Raw genomic sequence first — 24,812 nt, forward strand, 5'->3', positions numbered from 1 at the left:
ATTTTTATACATAAACTTTGCATCAATAACATAGACAAAAATCTCAGTGTGGCTCTATCAATTTATTTCGTGCGAAAAAATGGCAAAAATATACTTTTATATAATTGAATGTGTGCACATTTCTACTAATATGTATATGTAGGATATCATACCTAGATCTTAGTGGTTAAAGTATGGTTCCCTATTAAAGAACACGATAAACAACCATAGACAAATTGACAGTTTTCCCTATTAGACATGCCCAGTTACACCAATAAGGGGGTAAGACCATTTCCTTTTCCCTGCATTTTCAAATGACATATGATTACGATTGTCTATGCGTTAACTGATTGTCTATGGTCGGGCAACGTGCATTACCGATGCATACGAACTTTCACTTAGATTGACACGCTGTCAACCTGAGTATAGCTTTATGAGAATACTAATGAGGGGGCGTAATAGTAGATTGTGTCACAAGGGAGCAAAATGACATATTTACGGTGAGGGCGTACAATTGAATCCTAAACGAAGCGAAGGATTCTATAATAGAATCCCGAGAGTAGCGAGGGATTCTAAAGTAGAATCCTGAGCGTAGTGAGGGATTCAAGTGTGTTACGCCCAAGATGGAAATAATTTTGCTACCGTGTGACACATATTGCTTTTCACATCACCTATGAGTTAATTATAATGTTTAAAAATATTATTTAAGCTAAAAAAATAATGCGCAATTTTTTTTTTTGATCCCTCCTAGCAGGAAAGAAAAGTGCCACTTTGATCCCTCCTAGCAGGGAAGAAAAAGCCCTTTTTCGATTTGGTGATGTGAAAAAATCTTTGCGGCTAGCACGATTCCCAAGACGGCCGGTCGCGCAATATTGTATCTCCCTTTTCGATGCAAGGAAGAAACGGATTCTACTCGCGCGATATACGATATCTTTCATCTTGTGTCATACAAAACCGGGCTGGTTCCTCCTTCTGCACCTGTGTCTAATATAAACTAGGTTATTGGAATTTGGAAAATGAATTGCCCCTCTGAACAAGATTCTAGGGCTCCTGGAAACTGTGGAAACTTAATACATAATGTCAATTTAAGACAGTCAATCTTGTAGGCTTAGTAGTAGTAGTATTAGTAAATCACTTGATTGTACAAAAAAACGGTTAACATTAAAATCATATAAATTTAGGTACAAAGGCGAACTTATCCCTATAAGGGATCTCTTCCAGCTAACCTTAGAGTTAAAGAGTAGAAAATTCGAATAATATATATAGACAAACTTATCGAACGTACAATAATATTTAAAAAGAAAAACTACAATATTAACAGCACACACACAGCAGCAGCAGTAGCTTAGCACAGTAATGCCGAAACAGTAACTCGCCCGCAAGATAGACTACCCGTCTTTTTGTAACTATATTCATTTCAGAGGAACGGGTAGTCTATCTCGCGGGCGAGAAACTGTCGCGATGTCCGGCAACGACGTCGCGCCACTTCACTCGACGTCGCTGGCGCGTAGTAACTATTTATTAATCTGTGGCTGGCGACACTTATCGTTGGATATTTGTCGCCCAGTGTATCCCTGACTTATTAATGAGGGCTATCGTTTTTTTGCTCATCAGTTGGCGCCTCTGTTGATGGTGGTCCAAAAGACTAAAGAACAGCTGTCAGTCATTGAAGTGACAAGTGACATTTGACATTTCGAACTTTGCGAAGACCACCATCTACACTAGCGCCCCTAGCGGCGAATTCATACGCGTTAGCCCTCATTCAGAGCGACAAAGCTGTGTGCTCGTAACAACAGCGCGGCAGGAAGCTGTTACTAGTGCTGCTAAATACGGAACCGAAGCTTTTGATCTCGAATGCACCGTAGGGTTGTCAATGATGCGATGAATTAATTATTGAAGACTTGCGTGCTAAATAGTTGCGTCATAAATTTAGGTACCTATTTTAGTAACTAAACCGAATTTAAAACGATTAAATGCGGGGATACGTCTACACTTAGTAATTAAATTAAGAAAATCAGAAATAATTTACTTAAATTAAAAATATTTTCTTAGCTTTTCCGCGGAATAACGTGCTAGTCAATCAGTGCTCAGTAATAATAAAAAAATGGGTTTGTAGGTACTTTATTACACACACACTATTTATCCGGTTCTTCTTTTTACTACTACATACTTAAAAATACAAAAATTCTTTATTTCATAAAAATATACATTTTTGTGATACAGGGGATGGAGCCGCCCGGTAAGCAAAACAATGCTTCGGTTGGAAGGCACCGCTCTTCCCTAGGTTTATACTTAACACCATAATCAAGCTCTAAACATAGCTATGGTTGATTGGCAAAGAGTGCCATGTGACATTAAGTGTTTTGCTAACCCTTTAGATACCTGTGCACTTCTTTAAAAAAAACACACTATGGTAATCCCTCGAGAAAACCTCCACAGGGAGTTATTTCCACAACCGGAGCGTCAGCGGAAGGACATTCCTTTTAAACCGCACAACGCGCGACCATTTAGGTTCCAGCATGTGAAGATTGTACATCTTTTTATATTTTGCTTAGCATAAGTACCATCAATGTATCAGCCTAACAATCCAGCGTGGAAATGCTGCCAAAATCTTCTGTACGATGCCACAGGGGCGATTTTAGAATCTTTTTGTTTTATTTTAGATTTTTTCCTTCTTCCTCGTTTCCTCATGACTGAGGGTCGCGTCGCGACCACATGAGGTCATTGTTTTGTGTACCATTCTGCACGCTCTTCCGCTGTCCTAATTATAGGCGCCTGAGTAGATCCCTCTGGCAGGACTTCTTTACTATATCTATCTATGTCCAGGGGCCCGCTTCTCAGAAGCTTGTAGTTTGTAATACAAGCGGATGTCACTTTTGACAGCTTTTGTTAGAAAGGGACTTCCACTTGTATTACAAGTTACAAGATTTTGAGAAACGGGCCCCAGATGTCCACTATCTTGTCCTCCATCCACCATGCCAACTACTTACTTAGTTGTATTTTAGTTTAGCTTTAATTTAATTAACATGCTATATATTGAATAGTATATATTGAAATGAATAAAACTAGTTTTCTACGTCTTGTGTAATAAAATAAAGTTTAAGTAAATCAATTTTGTGGGAGCCCTGTAACTAGCATGATGTTAACGGCGTCAATGCGATAGTTGTCTCTATTTTTAACTGTAAAGGAAGATAATTTTACACGCAGACAAAACCCATTTATTTGAACCAATCAAGTAGAAATTTGAATAGGACTTTGTCTTTTCATGTGAACAAAGGTGTGACTTAGATGAGAAAATATTATAAGCGCCTATTGTACTTGTCGTGTGCTGCAGTCTTCTATTAATATCACAGTTTCTTCAGACTTAAATGAGTAAGCAATGAAGAAATGTACAATAAAGTGATAACCTTCTAAAATTACATATAGTTTATTAATCTGTAAAATCCCATTGCGTTTTCCCGTAAAAATATACACAGAACCCTAATTAATGGCTTTAATAAAACGCAACTTCTGGGGCCCGTTTCTCAAAAGCTTGTAACTTATAATATAGGTACAAGTGGAAGTCCCTTTCTAACAAAAGCTGTCAAAAAGTGACATCCGCTTGTATTACAAGTTACAAGCTTTTGAGAAACAGGCCCCAGAAGTAAAATACACTTCTTCACAAATTGAATGTATGGCTGTCACACTATAACGACAGATGTAGATTTATAGTCGCCGTGCCAAAACTTACTCTGGCCTAAAAAACTACTAAGTTTATTAAGAAATACATTCAAAATTCAATCGTAATACGAATTCGTGAGATCAAATTTGTCTTAAAATACGAAATTGAGTGACATAGAATATTGTAGACTTAACTTTGATGTTTTTCAGACGTTATAAATTCTAGTTACAAAGTTGAAATAATTATTAAAAGAAATGGACTGTTGGCGGAAGTTTTGTTAGATATTTTAGTTGGTTTTGTGGTCATATATCAAGTCAAATCGAGCGAGAAAACTATAATAGAATTCGTTTGCTGGTAAAAGTCGCCATTTCTCAACCGATTTTCGTGAAATATTGTGAGCCAGTTTGACAATTATATATATATAGATGTTTTTTTTCCAATAAAAAAGGATGCGGGGAAGAAAGATAGGGACGCCTTTGCCCAGCAGTGGGGCACAGTAGGCATACAAATAAATAAAAATAGAATTTTTGTCAAATCAGTTTTTGCTAATTTTTCAGAATGGCGGAGCCATGTACTTAGTACGCGAGGTTTACATCTCAGTCACTCCTATTAAAATGACTTAGCTTCAACCTAGGAGGATATAACCAAACGGAGCCGCCACGTCTGAAATTTGCTGTACAAAAAAATCTGCCAATTTTTGCGGGGGAGGGGAACGACATATGTATACGTAACGTCAAAATAGCCATGTCAGATAAATGTCAGTCCATACATTGTGTATTTTCCGACTATTTTCGACAGAGGGGAACGCCTGTTAATGACTACTCCGTTTGGTTATATCCTCCTAGGCTTTAACCTAATAAAGCACCTGAACCAGCGGTATTCAACCTTTTTTACGAGGGCCACAAAGACGGTTTTGCCTTGTAGCCCCGGGCCGTGGCAAGGTTATGTATCAACTGGCGGGCCACCTAAAAAAGCCCGCGGGCCGCAGGTTTAATACCGCTCACCTGAACCCTCATGAGTCTCATGACATTACTTCAACACCCTTGATCCGCTGACCTTTCACACAATGGCGGAACGAATTATGAAAGCGTTTGACAACTGTCATTTCTAGCACAATGTGTTTGACGTACAATGGAAATTACATGAATAACTATTTTAACTATGCGCGAACTGACGGGTGTCAAGGCTAACGCGGTTAACACTGCGGATTCGCACGCCGCTCTGGTGTGCGAGCGAGACAGCAGTATATAAGTATGGTGCAATGTCCCGCTCGTGCGGATCCGCAATCAGTGTGAAGCGCAGTGCTTCAAATATATATATATATATATATATTCTAATCGTTCTTACGACTTTTGAGAGTGACAGTACAAACGATCCGGAATCGATGTTCATACAAATTGTTTGTATGTATGTAGGAAGCAAGACTTCAGTCTTGGACGGAAGCGTGCCATTATACAGGGGCCAGAGTTCACTGGCACACGGGGATCTCATAGAGTTGTTACAACCGATGTTCATACAAATTCTTTGTATGTATGTAATGTATGTAGGAAGACTCCAGTCTTGGACGGAAGCGTACCATTATACAGGGGCCAGATTTAGATACTTAGAGTTCTAGTTTTCAGCTTTATGATATTATTTATACATGTACAGAAATTTGTTCGCGTCGGGCTCTGTATTTATTTGGAACAATACAAACTTACACTTTTATGTAAATCCTATTTAATGAATTTAAAAAAAACTGAGCGCTGGTGTCCTGTCCTAGCGGTAAGAGCGTGCGACTTTCAATCTGGAGGTCGCGGGTTCAAACCCCGGCTCGTACCAATGAGTTTTTCGGAACTTATATGTACGAAATATCATTTGATACCAGTCGCTTTTCGGCGAAGGAAAACATCGTGAGGAAACCAGACTAATCCTAATAAGGCCTAGTTTCCCCTCTGGGTTGGAAGGTCAGATGGCAGTCGCTTTCGTAAAAACTAGTGCCAACGTCAATTCTTGGAATTAGTTGTCAAGCGGACCCCAGGCTCTTATGAGCCGTGGCAAAAATGCCGGGATAACGCGAGGAAGATGATGGACTAAAAATAAACTAAAAGCAGCTAAGGTCAATATGGTGAAGACCAGCATATAAAATGTTTGATTGGGAAGATGGTTATAGGACAAGAACTCTCATATTGTTATACGTATTCCCCTTAGACACAGTCCTTCGCTCCTTCTGCTCTACCGACTTTCTGTGTTGAGTATGTGTACAAGCACAAGTTAAAAGCGGTACGAAAGAGCTTATAGGCGGTCTTGCCTAATATACGGTTTTCTCCACATCTCCTCACATGTAAAATAAGTACATACCTACTTATTTTTAATGTTTGTGTTTTTTCTTAACAATTTATGACATATGAAAATTTTCATACTTAAATACCGGGCAAAAGCTAGTGATATTATAATCACAAAAAAAAGCTAATATGTAGTATATATGTGGTGGTAATATCATCTCTTGTGGATCCACGAGGAGGATCGCTTTAAGATGAGTCAGTAATTTTATCTGCCGTAATGCAATGGGCGAAGTCCACATCTCAGTCGAAGTCCGGATATATTTAGTTTTGGTACAGTCAGCAAAAAAAAACCCGCGGAAGCAGTCCAGGGGGTTTGTTGTGACAACAATACTATACTAATCATAATCATAATTCAGATCTTAGAATTTAGAATTTAATAATTTCATGAAATGCCATTTAAGAATTGATCACTTCATGATATTTTTTTTTTTTTTTTATTTATTGCAAAGGGAAACAAACAGCATATAATCACACACATAGTTTAACAAATTGAGTTGACACAACAGCCAGAACAGTTTCCACTTATAGGTAACACAATTATTGCTCTGAGAGAAACAACATGCAGTACATGCACATTCGTAAATTAACAAGGCAATTACAAACTAAAACTGAAACTAAGATTATACAATTTAATGACAAAATTTATGAACAAGTAAATTAATGATAATATTTAAAAAAAAAGAGAAAGAAGAAGAAATTTTAAACTGATTTACTACATTAACACGCATCAGCTCCAAGAGCTGCTAGTGTAACAAAATAAATGGAAAACAATAATAAATAAAAATTAGTGCTCGTTGTTTAGTTTTTTTTTTTTATTTGTTTTTTTTATTTATTATTGTTATCATTTGTTTGCTTATTTGATTTTGATGCTTTCATTGCAGATACAAATTTACGGGGATTTAAGTGAAACATGTCTATATGTAAATATTTCTTATTATAAGTACTACATGCTCTTACTAAATACTTGTTGTTTGAATATCTTTTACGACTAAATAGAATAGAAAACAAATAAGCGGACCTGGTACGAAAGGTTGGACATCTAAACGACAATTTGTTTACAAAATATTCGGAGTCAACCATATTGTTCAAAATCTTATACAAGAACGTGATATCCCTTTTTTCTCTACGCATCTGAAGACTTTCTATATTTTCACAAACGAAGGAGTTGAATTTATATTTAAGACGATTAAGGAACTTTTTATGAATTCGTTCTATTGAATTTATGTGCACTGAGTATAGAGGGCTCCATGCTGCAGACGCATATTCCAAATGCGATCTGACAAATGCATTATAAAGGAGAAGTATTGTGTTGGGATTTTTAAAATCTTTACTCTGTCGAAGGATGAACCCGAGCATTTGATAGGCTTTAGATGTAATTTTGTCAACATGAGACGTCAGCTGAATCTCACTATCAATATACACTCCTAAGTCCCTGACCACATTAACTCTGGTAAGTATTTGCGTACCTATCTTATACTTGAAATGTATAGGCTGATATTTCCGCGAGAAAGTAATTATGGAACATTTATCAATATTCAGGAAAAGTTTATTATTTGCGCAATATATATCCAGTCTGTTTAGATCTTCCTGTAACTTGAGACAATCGTCTTCGGATTTAATAACTGTAAAAATCTTAGTATCATCGGCATATAGTAATATATTTGAATGTGAGAAACAGTTGATAACATCATTAATATAAATGTTAAATAGTAGAGGTCCCAAATGGGACCCCTGCGGGACGCCCGATGTAATAGGGATGAAACTAGATGTAAAGCCTTTAACAGTTACAGCCTGGGTCCTATCTCGCAAATAAGATGTGAGCCATCTGAGTAAATCGCCATGAATGCCGAAGTTTTCCAACTTTTTAAGTAATATAGAATGGGAGATTTTGTCAAATGCCTTAGAGTAATCTGTATAAATGGCGTCTACTTGATAGCCCCTATCCATGCCAGTCAAAATGTAATCTAGAAATTCACACAAATTTGTTTCAGTGGATCGTTTGTTGATAAAACCATGCTGTTGGGTTATCAATAAAGATCTCACCGTGGGGTATAGAGTATCATAAATAATCTTTTCGAATAATTTAGGAATAACTGATAGTTTCGATATGCCACGATAGTTTTTTATGTCTCGTTTATCACCCTTTTTAAAAATTGGAACTACAATCGATTTTTTCCAGATCTTGGGTAACACTCCTGATTTCAAGGAACTATTAAACAACAGAGTTATCGGTAACGCTAAAGAGCCACTGCAACGCTTGAGAAATACTGGATGAATACCGTCGGGCCCACTACCCTTTGACTCGTTTAACGTCTTCAGATGCTTCTCGACTAACGACACTGTGATGTCAACGTTATTGATGACGCTTATTGGCAGATTATTTTCTTCGGAATCAGTTGAGCTCGACAAATTTACAATGGGTTCAAAAACGGATAGAAAAAAGTCATTAAATAAATTAGCTGTAGAGTGTCCATCATTTGCTGATCTATCATCTAAAAATAGAGTGTCAGGAAGCCCGGTAACGTTTCTATCAGTTTTGGATTTTATGAATGACCAAAAATGTTTGGAATTAAATCTGATATTATCTTCAGCTCTAGATAAAAATAACTTATAGCACGATTGTTCCATAGACTTAATTTTGTATCGTAAACTGGAGAAAGCATTATAGTCAGATATTCTTTTATAAATTTTCCATTTTTTATGTATTTTATTTTTATTCTTTATTAAAGTAATGAGAGAACGGGAGAACCATATCGGATATTTACAGTTATTATTAGAAAGAGTTTTTGTGGGAACGAATTCATCTATAATCTTATTAACTATGGAATAAAAACAATCTACGGCATTTTCAACGTTATTAATGTCTAAATACAATTCCCAGTTTATTTGGTTTAATTTTGAATTTATGATATCATAATCGGCTGCATAATAACGGCGAACAGTACGTAATGCAGGTTTTAAATGACGCTCAATCGAACCTATATCAGTCGTTATGCAAAAGACTGGGTGATGAGTGTCAATCGGAACTAATGGGTCTACGATTTTGACTTCACAGTCACGGTTACAAAGCACTAAATCCAACTGCCTACCATTTTTATTAGGTATATTATTATACTGTTGCCAGTTACAAAAGTGCAATAGTGATATGGTTAGGTTAGACTTTTTAGGGTTCCGTACCCAAAGGGTAAAAACGGGACCCTATTACTAAGACTCCGCTGTCCGTCTGTCTGCCTGTCACCAGGCTTTATCTCATGAACCGTGATACTAGACAGTTGAAATTTTCACAGATGATGTATTTCTGTTGCCGCTATAACAACAAAATATACTAAAAAGTACGGACCCCCCGGTGCGCGAGTCCGACTCGCACTTGGCCGGTTTTATATTTATGACACTAATAAGATTCTGGCCATGGAGACTATATAAAGGAGCCAAATCTCTATGTATGAAAAGTGTCCATCAAAAAACAGTAATTAGGCGGCGCCACCATACACCGAAATACTACCAAAAACAACCTACGTAATTTGGTCGGGTTATTTGTTGCGTGTTCATGTTATACTCATGTCTAGCCTAACTTTTAACTTTTCTTTTTGTTGTCGATTATTGAAAATAACTTTTGTTTGAATAACATTTTTTTTTATCTTTTGTTCTTATTAAAAATATTAACGTTAGAGCATTTTTGAGAAGTAACCCTACGAGGGATTTCATGCAGGGTTTGTCCAGCGGCTAAGGTCAGCCTGTATAGTGGCAATGCGGATTTGCAGCTGGGTGTATATACAAATACATCGCCATATAAGTAGGCGAAATAAATTAATTTGATCGATCAAACGCCTCAATGTATCGAAAATCGCATGCGTTTTGTTGCAAGGTGAGTGGAGCCATCGTGCATGAGTCACCGCGCAGGCGCGAGGGAAACCATTGTTTTGATTTTGTTGCATGCGTTGCATTCTTGCTTGCATGCAATGCTAAATTTCGTGACTAATCTAAGCGATATAGACAGTATTTTTTTATTAATATTACTTGACAGTTGTTAATTACTACCTGGGTTTTTGTCTGAAAAATGTCATAACCATACTGTCTTATCTGAAGTCACTTTTTTTTTATACTACGTCGGTGGCAAACAAGCATACGGCCCGCCTGATGTTAAGCAGTGTCCGTAGCCTATGTACGCCTGCAACTCCAGAGGAGTTACATGCGCGTTGCCGACCCTAACACTCCTCTCCCTCGAGCTCTGGCAACCTTACTCACCGGCAGGAACACAACACTAGAGGGTCTAGTGTTATTTGGCTGCGGTTTTCTGTAAGGTGGAGGTACCTCCCCAGTTGGGCTCTGCTCTAGATCTGGAATGACATCCGCTGTCCTGTGCCCTACCACACAAAGCGAGATGTCATTCACAGTGCCCATACCTCTCTTTTGGACGTAGTTTAAGGACATACCCGGGTCCACTTTTCTAATTCTTATGGACTAGAATCCATGAATAAACAATAAGTAATTTGTTTATTGTCAATTGTCATTGTTAACTCAGTGTCATACTTATTTTGAGACAATGAATTTATAAGTGCTGAAAGCGCCTCTACTAAAAATCAACGGGATCCTGGAAGGCTGGTTCATGACTGTGTTCCCAGGACAGCATTATACACTAATCACTGTTTTGTTATGTGCATGAAACTTTTTAACAAACTACCTAAAACTATAAGAGACATATATTTATTACTACATAGATTTAGAAATAAATTGATGAAGCTATTGACTGATAAAAGCTATTACAATGTAAAAGATTTCCTTTCTCAAGATATACAGCCAGATTTGTAGTAGTTTCTAGTTTTAAGATTTTTGCATGCTAGTACAACCTGTATAGTACAAATAGCAGAATAAGCAACCAATTGTCACTTACCACCTAAGACACTATTGTACCTACTTATTCTTTGCAAATAAATACATACTTACATACAAGTAACTTTAAAATTAAGGGTCTCTGGCAAGCTCGGTTCTCCATACAAGCGTAGTTCCGCTCTCATTTTAAAACTACCTATCTAGATTGCTTTGAAACTTCGTATTTATAATAGGATTAGGTATATCTATGTCAGTAATTAGTTTATGTAGCTTCAGATATCATAGTTAAAAAAATACAGCGAATTTAAGTTTTTCATACAAAATTTGTTTTTGCTCTATTTCGTTTGTTTTTTAAACTGGAGCTATATAAACTAATTTCAGACCTGGATATACCTCATGTCATTGTATGTGCAAAGTTTCATTACAATCCAACACGTAGTTTTAAAATGAGAGCGGAACTACGTTTGTATGGGAAGTTGCAGTTCGGCCGAGCTTGCCGGAGACTCTTAAGAACGTATTGCCCATAACTAGTACCTGTCAGTTTAATATGGCCTACACTGATGCAGTTACCTTACATTCGATTTACCTATGCACTAGAATGCCATATCGATACCCTTTATCTTTACGACAACAATTCAGATGGCTATAATACAGCCTCTAAACAAAATAAAACATTATATTCAGAAACGAAAATTAAATGTTAATGTAATTCCAATCTAATATTTTCCATTTTACCGTGTTCGCTTATTTAAATGATAAATAAATAAATATTATAGTACATTCTTACACAGATTGACTAAGTCCCACGGGACCCACGGTAAGCCCAAGGAGGCTTGTGTTATGGGTACTCAGACAACGATATATATATAATAATAAATACTTAAATACATACAAAACACCCATGACTCAGGAACAAATATCTGTGCGCATCACACATATAAATGCCCGTACCGGGATTCAAAGCTAGGACCATCGGCTTCACAGGCAGGGTACTGGGCACTACCCACTGGGCCAGACCGGTGGTTATTTTGAGACGATCGAGATCGATTGCATATTAAGGTGCTGATATTGAGTATTCACTTGTTATGAGCATTTTCGCAAACAGAAGAATGTATGTAGTGCATAATTCTTTACCATCGTATTTTCACGGAAACGCACGAACGTGTCATGCTATTTCAGTCAGTCTCAGTACAAAAAGTACTGAGGTTGGCTGAAGTAGTATGACAAGTACGAACGTTTTCGCGAAAATACGATAGCAATTGATTATTTACTTGTATTCAGTATTCATTTATTTTTTGCTTCCATGGTACACTTTGGGTAGTATTTACATATTTTTTCTTATGGTATCACATGGGCCCTGTAAAATAAATTTGATCTGTACTAGCCTTCGCCCACATTCGCCGAATCTACCTACTAAAAACTGCGAATGCTCCATGTTCTGCTTGAGTTAATGGTCAAGTCTGTGAGCACCTTTATATTTATTTTGTAAACCATACTATAATGTACTCGTAAATTTATCGTTACTTTGTATAAATCGGATATATATATTTAAATTGAATACATGTCTTGTATAAATGTATATGAATACTAATGTTGAAACTAAGTAGACTAGATTTAAAAAAATTGTACACGACGCGCATAGTATTTTGTAACTTAGAGTCATTTTAACATGTAATAATTTTAAGTCGCGTCACGTATAGAAATAAATGGTATTTAGTATGTTTTTATAACAGGACAAAGTATTAGTAGCATACTTTGTACCTCTTAAAGGAATCCAATAAGAGAATTCCAATTAGGTAAAATTAGGATTGCAATATAATTTAATTAAGATAGGCTTATAACAAATAAAGAATTTTCCTCATTGTGTTTCATTACGTAGATCTGTATAAGAAAATAGGGCAAAGTATACGCTACCTTATTCTAATAAGAAATTGTGATATTAGACTAGAATCTAATAAGATAGGTAGGATAAATAAATAAAACATGTAATTTGTTAATATATAACATAACTTTAATAAATAAAGAGAAACGTAGGAGAGTCGAGGAAAGAGAGGTCTGCGCATGCGCGAAGCGCAGACGCCCGCGCCGGCGCGGCGCGGGGGACGAGGTCTTTAAATATGGAGGGAATAAAAGGCGGTGCGCCGGCCATAGGAAGCCATTACGAATCGAGCAGCCGAGCAAGAAACACCTCTCCAAAAGAAGAAAAGAAGACCTCTCCGACCTCGACCCTCCTGCATCTGATTTAAGAAGAGCTCCAGTTGTTTTACTCCATCCTTGCCGCCTATGCCGCACCCTATACAGTCCACACCCCTACGATAGATCTCAAGATAACAAGATTAGGGCCTAACACTCACAAAAATACTCTTTATTTACATACAAGATATATACAGTGGTACCTGTGGTACTACGTAAACGAAATTAATAACTAGCTTAAATCTAAAATAGGCCCTTGAGGCATTGTACCAAGGATGCTGGCGGCATTTCCTCGCTTTATCGCAATGCTGATACGTTGTGCGAGGAAGCCGCCAGCTCTTCGGTCACCAGTTATGTCAACCAGACGCTTCGCGATTTCTGCAAACAACAATAATTTTAAATACAATTTTGAATTAAGTCGAGGTCGGCGCGGGTATAGGGATTCAATACGTTTTCAATATAATTTTATCAAATGCACGAGAATGCGGCCACAGATGGGTATATGTATAGCCTCTAAATAACATGTCTCCGTTTATTATCATGTAAATTGACTTTAGCGCCCGAGGGGCTACATTTAGATTGGATTGTGCTCCGACAATATGTAGTTTGTATGCAGCTATCAAAAAAAATACAAGTGCTATTGTAGATTAGAAACGAAGGATTATTGCTTGTAGAAACACAGACATTAGTGGTCTATGTGTAGAAAACTTTGTAAAGCCTTACTCCTTTTAGAAAAGATGGTTTGGAATGGTAATGGTATTTGCAAGTAGTCAATGAAAGGGCTGACGCTTATAATTGTGCCATTTTCAACCAAAAGGGTACTTATTGTCGCTTGTCAGTAAGGGCTGTTTCCATATAGCTTCAATTAGAAATCAACCTTATCGACAAGCAACAATGGTACCTTTTGATTGAAAACGTCACAATTAATGACGTTTAGTTTGAAGATGAGTCACATTTGTTAATTATATGCTTTATATCGATATCGATATGATCTCAATATTAGTAGTACTACTAGTACTGCACTAGTAATAATTTAGTATTGGTGCATTTTGCCCCGGGGCCCCGTCAAACAGGGGTTTATAAAACTTTACAAGCCTTAATTAGCTAATTTACGTTTATCCCTTTCTTACAAATATGTACCTACATAAGTCAAAATGACAGCTTAAGACAAATGATTAATAGCTAATTGAGTTTTGTAGCGCGTTTATGAATAACGCCAATAAGACTATGTTTTTTGGTAAATAGATTGTCAAACGTACCATTATTAAATAGCCTTAATTAGCATGTTACTAGCTTTAACGACACGAAACAGTTTATTTTGACTGTCCAAAAGAGTATTTATCACCACCTTCTTTTACTACGTCAACATCTAACATAAAAATTAAATAATAATCGAACCTGTAGTCATAGGAGCAAGGTACAAGATCAAATGGCAAATAATGATAAATAAGGGCGAATTGCAGGGTGACCAAAACAGTGTAGTCACGCCTCCCTTATCAAACCGTTTAATAACCTTAAAAGCTTCTTTTTGAGTGCTTTCCTTAATGACATAATCGTGTAAAAGGGTTTTTTGTTGAAATGTTGATTTATTTCTTGATAGTGATCAGATTAAAGGATAAAAGTCAAAAACGGGAAAGACTAGTGACAGTAAAACTATCATGATAGTGCACATTTTCGGTAAAAAAAACCGTTTAAGATTAAAGACAAAAATAAATACAACCTTTTCTATGCCGTATATTTTTAAAATAGTTTCTTTTAGATTATAATAATTATTATTTTAACGCAAATTGGGTTTTGCCTGATTCCTTAAACTTATTGATTTAGTTTAGTAACATTTATGTTTTTAAGTTTTTTTCTTACAATCTGCAATATTATTTTTCATAATAAAACGACTCCTAATCCGCAATGTATACATAAATACACTTTATTACGATTCATTAATGTTTTTTAATTTTCTAAACTGCCCGAGTTGGATTGGTTATATGATCACACACTGTACACCATTAAAAAAATCCACAGTCAAGAAATAAAACTATGAAAACTGATTACATCGCGTATATTGCTTACGAACGCTGTAAAGGGTTCGAAACTTCGGGATGTATTATGAATTCAATATACGCGATATAATCCGTTTTCATAGTTTTATTTCATGAGTAACTATCGCGGTAACTGAAGACAATATTATCCACAGTCAAGTTCAAGTTGGGACATTAACTAAACCATCACGTAATGTACAGGTTTTAACCACACTACGCCATTAATGCTGATTCCAGTTTAATTCTAGATTCTAGACCCAATCTAAATCCTGCATTTAAATCTTCAAATCGCTTAAGAATGCTGATCCATTAAATTGCTATTACTAGTCGATTTAATGTCAATCTACAACGAATATGTCAGTACATGCAATTACGACCTTAATTAAAGAGGAACAAGGTTCAGAATTGACTGAAATCATCGGAAATGATTCGTCTTCATTACGTGCAGTTTTAGAGCTGATTGATGATTCCTTAATTGTAAATCGAGATTAGTAATCTAATTTTTTATTACACAATTTTTTATTCTCCTGTCACGTTCTAACAAGTATGTAAGTGCGAAAGTGACAGGCATAGCAAAGAGGATATAATAAGATAGAGCGGTACTGTCATAGTAAATTTTGTAACCGCTCTAAATTCACTGCCATCTATCGACATACTTTAAAACTAAAAATGAAGATTTATAAAAATACGTTAAAATGTATTTAAATATGGATAAATGATTTTTTTTATTTGTATTAATTATTTTTATATGATTTTGACCCATGTTCTTTCACTGATGTACGTTATAATTATAAATAACAAACGAAACCGTCAACGCCCTCTATACGAGAGTAGGCCAAAACTAGTGGCGCCCTCTTATCGAGAATCAAATTTTCGTGATTTTCGAGGTACGTTTTTTCCTTAGACTGTATCCATCTATAACGAAGTTATATCTATCTTTGGGCATAGTAATAGGTGATAAAAATGCAACCATGCTGACACCGCAGCAGCCCATTAACAGGATAAATATATAATTATTTACCCTAGTCTTCACCGCAACTCTTTTCCGCGTCGAAAAACCCACTTTCGTATATACTTCCTCCCTTCCATCCTATTCAATTAAAGGCTGGCCTTAAGAAATCATTTTCATGATTTAAAAAAAAAAGAATTCCTCGGTATGTTTTCAGCCTAAATCGTTCAGGCATGTTTTAGAATCCAAACTTAATTATTTTTTATTTTAAAGGGACCTTAATCACAAATTTCAATATTTAACATAACTAATCTATTTTTTTCTTCTATTGTTACAGGTAGCACGACAGATCTTACACCAACACTAATAGGCATATACGACTCCTTGCTAGAGCCCAAAAGCTTAAGACCAGAAGCTAGCACTCTAGAGAAGGCTAAAGACGCAAGAAATGATCCACCAGTAGACCTCATGATTAAAGAAGCGCCTAAAGATCCCTCCAAGATGGTAGGCAGTGTCAAACTACCCATAGCAGCAGTTAACAAAAGTTCTTTATACAAACGGTGCAACGGTGAAAGTGATACCAGTGAAAAAGTGCAAAGGACGTTTAAAGATAAAGTTTCAGAGACAGCTACATTTGATAATTTATCGCCGAATGTCAAAAGGATGATCTCAAGTGCAACAGAGACTACTACGTTAAAGTTTCAAAGGAAAGGAAATAGCGCTAGAACTTCTACTAGACAACGATCGAATATACCTCTGTTTGGAGCGACATCGAAGCTTACCCAGTCAGGTGTTGATATCTTAGATTCTGTAGAAATTTACGATCAACCCTGTGGTGTAAAGAGCTTTGGTAAAAAAGTTGAAGAAGAATCTCCATCGAAATTACCTCTTAAGCCTGATTTTAGAATAGATGAACAAACAACATACGATGTCCCAACGAATAATAGACCAGCTATATACGATGTGCCTGTAGCAAATAAGACAGCATTCGAATCTCTATCATTACCATACATCGACCAATCTATTGAGCTCTCTATATCTTCAAACGATAGAGAATTCGATATAAAACTGTCCTCAAAAGACAATTCTCCTCAAAAACCAGTAAAGACCGAAGTGCCTTCAGATACATTCCCCAATGGAACCAATAGTTTAAATAGGAAAGACTTTGTTAGTAAGAGTGAGAGTCCGTCAAAATTAGCCAAAAGTGGTCCTTATCCCGAAGTAGTAGGATCGACGGGTAATTTGAAAACGATACAAACGAAAGAGACATTGCATCCACCGCCTATAGAAGTGACTAGACCGCTTTCTATGAGTTCCATTGCTTCTTCTAGCTCGACCTCAAGTAGTGGTGTCCAGAATAAAGGAGGAGTGAACTCTGCGTATTTGGCGTCTATCGAAAGTTTGGATGACCATAGTGATGCTGATATGGCTTCGGCGAATGGTAGCAATAATTTCGTGAATAGTGCGGGAATTTTAAACAAAGGTGCGACAGAGGATAGGCACACGGAGACGATACCACGTAAGTCGCTACCTAGTAATTCCATAAATCCATATTATAAATGCGAAAGTCTGTCTGTCTGTGTGTTACCTCTTCACGATTAAACCGCTGAACCGATTTAGTTGAAATTTGGCATAGAGATAGTTTGAGTCCCAGCCAGTCCCGGAGAAGGACATAAGATAGTTTTTATCCTGAAAATCATCCTTCAAGGGGGTGAAAAAGGGGGTGGAAGTTTGTATGGGAAATCGATAAAAAGCAGATTATATAAAAAATAAGCTACCCAAATTACTAACACCACGCAGACGAAGTCGCGGGAAAAAGCTAGTAGTTTATAATTACGATTTGCTTATTGACTGATAGGTGCTATCGTTGCATTTCGGTAATTCTTACAAATCATATTCAAAAAAGGCTGTCATTTTTTTTCACGTTTTTTATGAGAGCATTTGAATCGCAAGGAATTGCCTACCATCAAATCAAACTATCATATTATTTTATGCAAGTATGATTTTCTTAATGTCAACAATGTATAAATAAAACATTTTCAAAAGGCTTCAAAAATCAAATTCAATGTTTTACGATGTAATATACATACAAGATATAGACAGTGGTACTACGTAAACGAAATTAATAACTAGCTTAAATAATATATATAGTTAATAATAATATACTTTACTTTTTAAACTGAATACAAGTGACTTGAAGTCTTGGGACTGATTTTTGTAGGATGATTATTCAGATCCCTTAATGCTTCTTCAAGTTCATCACATTGCAGGCCAATCCTGGAACGAGGTGTCGGGGCTGTCGCAGCTGGAGCGTGTGTGCGCAGAAATCGTGCAGACGGAAAACGTATACGTTGAGGACCTGCGGCAAGTTGTTGAGGTAAGCTTTTATTATCATGTATAATTATAGAAAATTGCATGACTAGATTTTTGAATCTGATCAGTCAAATCCGTCAGCGCTGGAAAACCACAAAAACACTTACAAAATTTGCCCAAACATTTCACCCCTTCATTTCAGCTTTTGATATGAAATCATTCTGTAAACTACATACAATAAAGAAACCTCCTAGCAAACGGTATCTAACTAAGTGGCTTAGTCAACTAGATTAGACTAGATTAAACGTTTTAAAATGATTAAATATTTATTACATTTACATCACATATATATATATAGTTACTGAACTATATCCTCTTATTGTAAACGTTATAGTATGCATTTTTACACACTTACACACACACAGACACACACACATAGACCCACATACAAACAAACACTCGTAATACACACGGAGCCTAGTAATAATAATATATATGTTTAAATGTGCATAGCTATAGCTATATTAGCTATATCTGTTAGTTTCAATGTATTTCTCTGTACAATACCCGTAACCCAGTCTTCACCACGAGGGCTTCGCCATTTTTAGGGTTCCGTACCCAAAGGATAAAAACGGGGCCCTATTACTAAGACTTCGCTGTCTGTCTGTCTGTCTGTCCGTCTGTCACCAGGCTGTATCTCATGAACCGTGATAGCTAGACAGTTGAAATTTTCACAGATGATGTATTTCTGTTGCCGCTATAACAACAAATACTAAAAACAGAATAAAATAAATATTCAATTGGGGCTCCCATACAACAAACGTGATTTTTTTGCCGTTTTTTGCGTAATGGTACGGAACCCTTCGTACGCGAGTCCGACTCGCACTTGGCCGGTTTTATTATTCTTCTACGATATGACATCTATTTCCGTTTTTTTTTTATAACATTTATTTCCGTTTATAACACCAAGAAAGTTTATATACTCAAGCAGACATACCGACATAATTAAACAGTTAAACTCGGACCACAGGATGTTAGTTCGTCATAAGACAAACAGAATCCAAATAGACTAGTTAAACCAATCTTAAAATAGTCTAAGCGAGTTCCGATACTTTCTACTCTGATGTTACTTTTAATTGAAAATCCTTCACTTCCTTTGTAATTCGAACTACATAATTTAAGTCCCCGGCAAGCTCGGCCAAATTTCACCTTCACATACAAACGGAGTTTCGTTCTCATTTTAAAACTGTTGGATTGTAATGAAACTTTGCACATACAATGACATGAGGTAGTTTTTTTTTTTGCATAAACCATTTTTTCATCAGTGTGAACCAGAATTCGAGCAAAGTCACATAAAAATCGAAAATTCGGAAAAATGAAACACCCTAACTGCTAGTTTGTTTGAAATTAGAGCTGTATTTTTATACTTGCCTAATTGGCTACTGCAAAGTCACTGTTTTATTTAAACTAACTTTTCATTGGAAGTTCCCGAAAGTAACTATCGACTACAGTGTTAAAATTGTTACAAGAGAACTTTGCGGGTGAGAAAACCTTAACCGTATGGAATAAGGCTTATATTTACTTGAAATTTAGTTAGCTTGTCTTTCGTTGCAGACATTTTCCGATGTCTTTGAAATATAAAACTCTAACCTACTTTATTGCGGAAACGGTTTAATTCTTTGAGGTTTTTGGTTTTTTTCAAATTTGTATTTAATGGACATTTCCGTTTGAAACTTCATTATTTTTCAACTGTATTACAATGATGTTACAGAATTAATAATATAAAAGTTTCGTATTCCTTACTTGTTGTTTTTCTTATTTTTTCGCAACTGTATTAAAAAACGTCGTTCGATACACGTGCGGAAAAGTCATTCTTCACTCGTCCCGTAATAAAGTAATGACCCGTGTCGATGCTAGTGCGGAACATCGACACGGGTTTTCACAGTTATGCCCCTTCGTTTGATTTTTTTCGTTCGTTCGTTTGAAGTTTATAAGAGTAAGGAACATTTAAAAAATTGTATGGAAAGTGTTTTTTGCTCTAATTCTTATAATATTAAAAAAATCGTAAAAAGTCAAACCCCCTTCGTTTGACTTTTTACGATTTTTTTTAACTATGGCTATTTTTAGCTATGGTTAATATACATCAAATTATATAAAAATATTTTTCATAATGTCAATATATCCAGAGAGGAAAATGGGGACTACGTTTGTATATAGAAGCGGCTGTCCTCTTTCCTCTTAATCCTAGTTGCAATTTTTTTTCTGCATGCATTTCAAAGCGAACTCAACTTTAACTTAAAGGGATAAGGTTGATATTGAATGCATGATTTTGTAGGTCGTAACGGGATAGCCCAATATGGGGATGATTGGTGACAGTGACGGACATCTTTAAATGTCTAATGCATTTTTGTACTAGTCTAGACTAGTCCGACCGTTATGTTCCTAGATTTATTATAATGATGTATGCCAAGATTTAAAAGTACTAGAAATCCGGGGGCGTTTTCTGATTGTATACAGGCTGACCTTAGCCATTGGACAAACCCTGAAATCTTACGTAGGGTTACTTCTCAGGAATGCTCTAACGTTAATATTTTTTTTAATTAGAACAAAAGATAAAAAAATAAAATTTCAAACAAAAATTAATTCCAATGATCGACAACAAAAAGAAACAAACTGTATCATTGGCAGTGTTTTTGACAACTTGTTCGAAAATGTGTGGCAATGATGACATTTGTCAAAAGTCAGAATCTTATTAATGTCATAAATAAAAAAGATAATAAATAAGGTCAAAGAAGGTTTCATACTATTTATTACTTCAGGAGCTATTAACACATACAGACTGTTCCAAAGTAAAAAATCCTAATTTGTTAATTTCTTCGTAACCTCTACACCGGTTGTTATGATACAGTATACTGATTCTAAATACCCTAATGCATATGTAAATTTCGGCTTTGTCCAATGGCTAAGGACACCCTGTATACAATATTTATATTACCTCAGATATTTTTGAAAATGTTGGTTTCAGGGATTTATCTGATATCTACTTATTTAGCTGATCCACACACACATGACACACCAACCATCAGCCGTATAATTTTTTTTTTACTACGTCGGTGGCAATCAAGCATACGGCCCGCCTGATGGTAAGCAATTACCGTAGCCTATGGACGCCTGCAACACCGGAGATATTACACGCGCGTTGCCGGCCCTAACACTCCTCTCCCTCGTTGAGCTCTGGCAACCTTACTTACCGGCAGGAACACAACACTATGAGTAGGGTCTAGTGTTATTTGGCTGAGGTTTTCTGTAAGGTGGAGGTACTTCCCCAGTTGGGCTCTGCTCTAGATCTGGAATGACATTCGCTGTCCTGTGCCCTACCACACAAAGCGAGATGTCATTCACAGTGCCCATACCTCTCTTTTGGACGTAGTTTAAGGACATATCCGGGTCCGGACGCAGTTTAAGGACATACCCGGGTCCAAAGTATAATGGTACGCATATGGTACAAAAACAAATTTCGCCGAAACGGACCGCCGCGCCGTCGAACAGGTTTCGCATTAAGCTGCGTTTTTTATCGACGCCATCTAATGTCTCAATCTAAGCCAATTAGCCACTAAACCCCGTTTAACCGCCGTTTAGTATCACCGGCTTTCACCGTTACGTCGCTTTCTAAAGCTTTTGCTAATTAAACACTTTGGCGACAGGACATTTTGTAGGGAAATAGTTTAGTCTTAAAGTAAGTCAGGAAATCCTAACTTAGTCATAAATGTCATAATTCTTTTTTGCATAAACAATTTTTACATACAGATGTAGTGAACAATCCTTTGCCATCGCACTTTCTCGGAAACGTTCGTAAAGGGATAGGGTATTTGAATGTATTTAAAATAAATTATTTTACACCATGCATGAAGTAAAGCACCAGAAGATTAATAGACAAACGTAGACAGCAGTTATTTTTAAACACAATTTCAATTTTAAAACCCGTATAAAACTATAAAGAGGAGGTAATTTGATTGTGACGTCACATGCTAGTTTCATATATAAATTCCATAGTAGCAAAATCATTTTCACAGTTCGTAAAAAGAAACTGATTTGACTAGGAGTCAATGACCCCATTTGTCATGCTACTTCAGTCAACCTCAGTACTTTTTGTTCTGAGACTAACTTCAAGACTATTTACTATAGACTGCCTCAAGGGCCTATTTTAGATTTAAGTTAGTTATTAATTTCGTTTACGTAGTACCTGAACCATAAAAGGCACAGGCGTCACCAGGCTGGCAGCCTGGTCTCAAATCCAGAGGCTCAACAAATCCATACATGCAAGAAGTGCCGTGCAGCGATAGGCTTGTATAGCCATAAGCGAAAATGCATTGGCCGTCTCAACCGCTCTTGACACAGCGTTGCAACAATCATCCGTCAGGGATGCAGTGGCCATTGATGATGAGTACCACTGTATTATATCTTGTATGTTAATAAAGAGTCTTGCATAGTTATAAAGTAAAAAAAAACTTCAAGACTACTTCACGTGAGTGAGACTGACTGAAATATCATAACACGTCCGTGCGTTGCCGTGAAAATACGGTGGCAAAGGATTGTTCAGTTTATTCACTACATCTGTACCCCGTCGTTGACCATATTTTTTTTGTCCATACATTCAATTGACTCTCTGTAGTGACCTTGACGTCACGTTCACAGATGTTGGTAAAATTTGGTTGGGAAACGAAATTTGGTCAATTTTGTTTTCGGTAAATGAAAAGGATCCCTCAGATGGTAGAGCACTGTACTAGTGCACTAGTGTACTAGTGTAGTGTATCCTGCCGGAAGTGTAACTTTTTCCATTTTTTCCTTTAATATAAAATTTGCAGTATCGCTCGCAGACGTATCTGCATGTTAAAAAAATTCACTGTACTAGTGATCCGTCGTGGGTTCAAGTCCCACCCAAGACAGTGAATTTTCCACTTTTTATTTATTCCTTTTCGCTCTTTTTAGCATATGCACCTATGTGATAACTGATATAAAAATGCATATTGCTTAAGCTTTAGGTACTACAGTAGTGTAATTTCTTGTTTTTACTTATGTCTGTTACTTATGTATGCTATCCATCTTTAGAAAATGGGGTCCCTTTGTTTGACATAATTATTGAAAGTCGTAATGTAATGATTGTCATATTATCATTAGTCATAATTCTAAAACCGTTAACTTTTCAGGATTTTCCTCAGGTTATCCTATAGATAGGTTAGGTTTGTTTTATGGCAATCCTGAAAAGTTATGCGGTTCTGAGACAAACCAAATTATGACTAACGAAAATGTGAACAAACAATACATTATGACTTAAAACTATATGGGAAACAATAGAGACCCATAGAAAATATATGCCTAAATAAACATAAAATTTACTAATTAACACCGGTAGGCCGCGTCAAAATGACAGTCTTCGCGCCAAAAATGGCTCCCGGAAGTGGGTTGGTGCGGACTGTCAAAACTGTCATTCTGTCAACGGTAATTAGTGGAGGGACGAGTGGACATGTCACGAGAACCGTTAGCGGGTGAGAAATAGGTTTAGGCGAAAATATATAGTCACTGACTAACTGTGTTTTGTTTTAAATTTGATGAAAGAGCGAATTGCGAATACTCCTAAGAAGTGTCAAACTTGAAAGGAGGATTCGATACATAGGAAAACTTGTTAAAAATAAACTGAATTCGAATTATGGATGGTATAGAAATGATCGCAATCTCTTATGGCAGAATTGTTGTAAAAGTGACCGCGTTAAGCTTTAAATAATAGTTCCTAATTTCTCCGGTGGCGCTAGTTAGGCTCTGGGACATGAGTATAACATGAACCATATAAGGCAACAAATAACCCGACCAAATTACGTAGGTTGTTTTTGGTAGTATTTCGGTGTATGGTGGCGCCGCCTAATTACTGTTTTTTGATGGACACTTTTCATACATAGAGATTTGGCTCCTTTATACAGTCTCCATGATTCGAATTTTTTGTTTTGCTATAACAGTCGGTACTGCATAACATACTCGTACAGCAATAAATAATGAAGTACGCCGTAATTCGTGAATCAATACTCGCGTGCGACCTAGGCTAACATCTGACCTGGATAATGCCCGCGGCGTACTATGCTACTCCTTGTTGTTTTACTACTCCTACTTATAATTATAACCTAACCGAGGTTATAATTATAAGTACCTTATTTATTACATCATCATCATCATCATAATTTAAGAGCATGGCTCTTGTCGGTGGAGTATGCGCCAGTTTTCGCGGTTCTTTAGGTCCCTGTAAGATATTTGCTTTTGCTTTTAGTTGTTGTGTTTAGCTTGCTCGTGGTTTTCCTCTTCCTCTTCTCGAGCAGTTGGGGGCTTCTGGGGGAGTTGATATGGCTGGTGGCCAAGGGGAAATGTATGCCCCACATTTAGTAACAAAAATTTTCGCCCTTGGCGAAAGGTAATGTAGGCGCCTTTTTCTCCTCACAAGTTGTTTTGCCAGACTATAGAGATTCGTCTGTCCTGTTTTT

General features: G+C 36.5%; 1 protein-coding gene across 2 annotated transcripts in view; it reads left to right on the forward strand.

The window, feature by feature from the left end:
• The window catches only part of LOC134751861 (uncharacterized), a 131,752-nt gene that overhangs the window by 79,235 nt on the left and 27,705 nt on the right, over positions 1–24,812 (forward strand). For both annotated transcript variants that reach the window (XM_063687376.1, XM_063687377.1), the window contains exons 2-3: positions 16,310–17,491; positions 18,243–18,349. In XM_063687376.1, the coding sequence (XP_063543446.1) occupies positions 16,310–17,491; positions 18,243–18,349 (1,289 nt within the window). The remainder of the gene's footprint in view (positions 1–16,309; positions 17,492–18,242; positions 18,350–24,812) is intronic.

Source organism: Cydia strobilella, chromosome 23 (assembly GCF_947568885.1).
Source record: "Cydia strobilella chromosome 23, ilCydStro3.1, whole genome shotgun sequence".
In the NCBI taxonomy this organism is placed as follows: Eukaryota; Metazoa; Arthropoda; class Insecta; order Lepidoptera; family Tortricidae; genus Cydia; species Cydia strobilella.